This window comes from Notothenia coriiceps, unplaced genomic scaffold, assembly GCF_000735185.1.
Source record: "Notothenia coriiceps isolate Sejong01 unplaced genomic scaffold, NC01 NC01_scaffold00019351, whole genome shotgun sequence".
Taxonomy (NCBI): Eukaryota; Metazoa; Chordata; class Actinopteri; order Perciformes; family Nototheniidae; genus Notothenia; species Notothenia coriiceps.
This window is the reverse complement of record NW_011352052.1, coordinates 781707-785390: the sequence shown is the minus strand read 5'-3', so window position 1 is coordinate 785390 and position 3684 is coordinate 781707. Positions and strand designations below refer to the sequence as shown.

Sequence of the window (3684 nt, the reverse complement as noted above, 5' to 3'; positions counted from 1 at the left end):
AACTTACCTTGCAATTAACTGTGTTAAAGTTGTTTGACCCAGAACGTCTCTGTACCGGCCTTCTTTGTCTCACTTAGGGAGAGGGAGGTATATCCACTGTCTCGTCTGTCGATGAAACATTTTCTTAAAAAAGTACTTTCTCAGCACCTTAGAACGAACGGTCTGTCTAAGTCTTTCTGGAGCGGAAGTGACCGACTGTTCGTTCGGTAAGTCCTTTTCACAACTGGTAAGAGGTGAATATTCACTTCTCTGTCGTCATTAAAACTATCACTTAAGTCTTGGAAATGTAATCCCACTAAAGAAAGAAAAATGTCTGTCAACTCTTTACTTTGAAGGGGACGTGACAAAACTTTTTCAATGAGATATGGATTGGGATTCTGGTACATCAAATAAAATCGGGACTCAGGTCCTAATCGACTTTTCTCAGGTCGTTCGAATAAACGTTTCAGATTGTCGCCAAATAATTTGGTTACTTGTCACTATGTCCCCTTAATGTTTGTACCACTGAACCGCTCACGAGGAGGCAGATAGATGATAGGAACTACCTGTCGACCCTTCTCTGGCCTGAAGGACGACCAAAAGGGTAAAAATAGTGACATCAGAAGAGGATAACCGGAAATCGCAACTGTCCCCCGCCCAGGTTCGTGCAGGCACAGCACAAGACTACCAATCAAAATGTTATAAGAATTATGACAACCAGTAAATTTCTGCTAAGGGATTACCTTATCATAACGTCGAAGTTACTCACTCCCAAATTTCTGAACACAATCACACGTTGTTGTGTGCTATAATTTTAATGAGAGGAATTTAAGTGCAGTGTTTTGTTATTATAATCGATGTACGATTACATTGTGGCCAGGACCGTATGTCCTTCCAGATCACAACACTTGTTACAGCCTGCAAGCCAATGTCTTATTTTGTCACAATAAGTAAAATTGGGCAATGCGCGTATATTCATAACTAAAATAAGGAATGTTGGTATTAATAATCTGCGGAGTATGTAAAGACTTCTAAAACATTAGAAACTTAGAACCTAATCACGGACAAACGATAAGAACACGTCACATGCTAAGGGTACGATTAGGTCATATTGAAATAACTAAATAAACTAATCTAAGTAAATCATCCCCTGTCAATTTTTTGTTTTTATTGATTTACGGAGAACTCCCGTACTTCACCTGTTTTTGAAAGTTGTACAAGAGGTAATTTTCGGGTAACATTAAAGTCCGGACTATTAAAGGAGTGGTCGCGTGGAAATAATTAGACGATTTTTTCCGGTGTAATAACTGGGCTATATATTAATATTATATCTATAGAGAATTTAAATGTAAGTCTATGGGTTACCTAAACTACGAACGTGCGAAACTAATAAGAGTGGCTATAGACAAATGCCAAGAAGGTGTTTTACTAAGCTGGTACATTCTCCAAATAGCCAGAGTAAGTTCCTTGGGTTACCCTTTGGACACTAGAGACCTAGTGGGCATAGAGTATTTATTATGTGGACAGTCCTTGTGCTACTCAAGATATTATAGAGAGTAAGACAATACGAGTCCTCGTCGGTCTGAAAGTCTAATTTCCAATTACCAGGACGGGAGTTGTACGAGATGCAGTTAAAAAATCCCACAGTAGTCATACGGCAAAGGTAACCTTTGCGTCAGGGATGAGCGGTGTTTTCTGCTACACAAAGCGCATATTTGAATTGAGGATACTTTTAAAAAAGTTTTTCACGAGTTTGAAGTGTCAGGTCACACTTCTAGTAGATGCCCTGTCAAAACTCTCAAGAAGGTTTACGGCAACGGTACCGGTTGTGTTACGAGGCGGTACTTTGTGCCAAAAAGAGTCATTGAAGTCACTTTTACAAGGTTTTCCGGGTTTTGAAGTTTCCAAAACATTGCTACGTCGTAGTATGCGTAGATTCGGCAATAACTACCCTACAATAGTTTACCTGCAACCCGTACCCGCTGGGGTTTCCTTAGTAAGTGGTAAAGTTCAATCAAGTTTTTCAGAACGTAAGTTTAATAAGTACGACGAATATGGTTCCGACAAAACGAAAATAAAGAAGGAGATAGGTGTGTAAGATCGGGGGGTCAATAAGTACCAATAGTAAAGTTAGATTTAAGAAGTGAAAAGAAGAATGTGTAATGTAAAGTCGTATCGTCCAAAATCGCAGTCCTAAAAAGTCGTATTTCGTAAGGGTGATCCGTTATAAAGAAGTCCTTAACGTAAAGATCGATGAATTACTATAATATTAATGGTGATATATTAGTATTCAAGACTCCATTAAAGGTTCTGAAGAGAGAGAGAAAGATGAGATTTGATTTGAAATGTAACTTTAAAGGCTTTGCAATTTTGTGAAGTTGGACGGATCCTGTGTGTGTGTGTGTGTGTGTGTGTGTGTGTGTGTGTGTGTGTGTGTGTGTGTGTGTGTGTGTGTGTGTGTGTGTGTGTGTGTGAGATAAGGCTAAGGAGGCCGGGCTATAGGCGCTGCTCCACTATTCTCTCTGCTCAGCTGTGTTTCCCCGAGGAGGACGGGCAGCGGTCCAGAACTGCTGGGCGGGTAGAGATCCAGAAGAGATGGACAGAAAGAAGGAAGAGGATGTGTGCACCGGGGCGTGAGAGTGTGCACGTGTGAATGAGGCTGGAAGGGCAAACATACAGTACGTCTTGTCAGGGAGAAGAAAAAAAGAAGAAGAGTGGAATCAGACGAGAGGAAGAATGCAAAGTGAGAGAGACATAACACCTGAACTAAGAACATCCATAACATTCAGCTGTTTGCAACTTACACATGATATATCACTTGTATAGAGACTCTTCTGGCACTACTTCTATTCCATTTGATTCTATCTACTTGCACTATTTGATCTGTTTTATTGTGTTGCACTGTTGGATGAGCCTGGGACCTAAGATTTTCATTTTCATAACTACACTGTAGCTAGGAACGAATCACAATAAAAGCCTTGAAACTTGAAAGAGAGACAGATGAACGCTTGAATGACCTAAGATGTAAGAGAAGAAGGGATGGAGATTGAAAGACTATAAAGGGAGATACTGACTGGTAGGAATAAAAGCGTAAATGAAATGGAGTGAGAGAGTTTGATGCCAGCGGTGGATTCTTGCAGGCCTTCTGTCAGCTGTGTGCACCTGAGGGGAAACTGCTCTCTGCACATCTGGATCACAAAGCCTCGGCAGTCATGTCTTATCTTTTTCAGTAACAAGTAGGGGGAAGAATTACAAGTAAGGAATAAAATAACTGATTACCATGTCAGCTGTTCTTTTTCATTAATGGCCGCCTCTTTGCACATCATCCCTCTTATTACACGGCTAAATACAAAATAAATCAAAGACTTGACTCACAATACTGAGTCAAAATGATTTTATCAACAAAAAAAAGTAGTCAGTTTCACTGCGTACCAACAGCTGGAACTGCGGATATAGCAACGTAACTTAAAATGACGGCAGCACTTATCGAAGTTTTCTCTAACTGTCCAGTCTGTTCACATTTTATTTTCCATTAACCAGTCTTTAAACACGTCACAGCCCATAGCGTCCTCCGTTTAGTGTTTACTTCCTGTCTGGCTTCTTCTGCTGTTCCCTTTAGTGTTTACTTCCTGTCTGTCTTCTTCTGCTGTTCCCTTTAGTGTTTACTTCCTGTCTGGCTTCTTCTGCTGTTCCCTTTAGTGTTTA

The 3684-nt window shown here is 40.3% G+C and overlaps 1 protein-coding gene across 1 annotated transcript in view; it reads right to left on the bottom strand.

Annotated features, from left to right (window-relative positions):
* LOC104951916 (synaptosomal-associated protein 23-like) overlaps positions 1-730 on the bottom strand; it is a 21972-nt gene extending 21242 nt beyond the window's left edge. The window contains exon 1 of the mRNA XM_010778652.1: positions 723-730. Coding sequence (XP_010776954.1) covers positions 723-730 — 8 coding nt within the window. The remainder of the gene's footprint in view (positions 1-722) is intronic.
* Between the last annotated feature and the right edge of the window lie 2954 nt (positions 731-3684).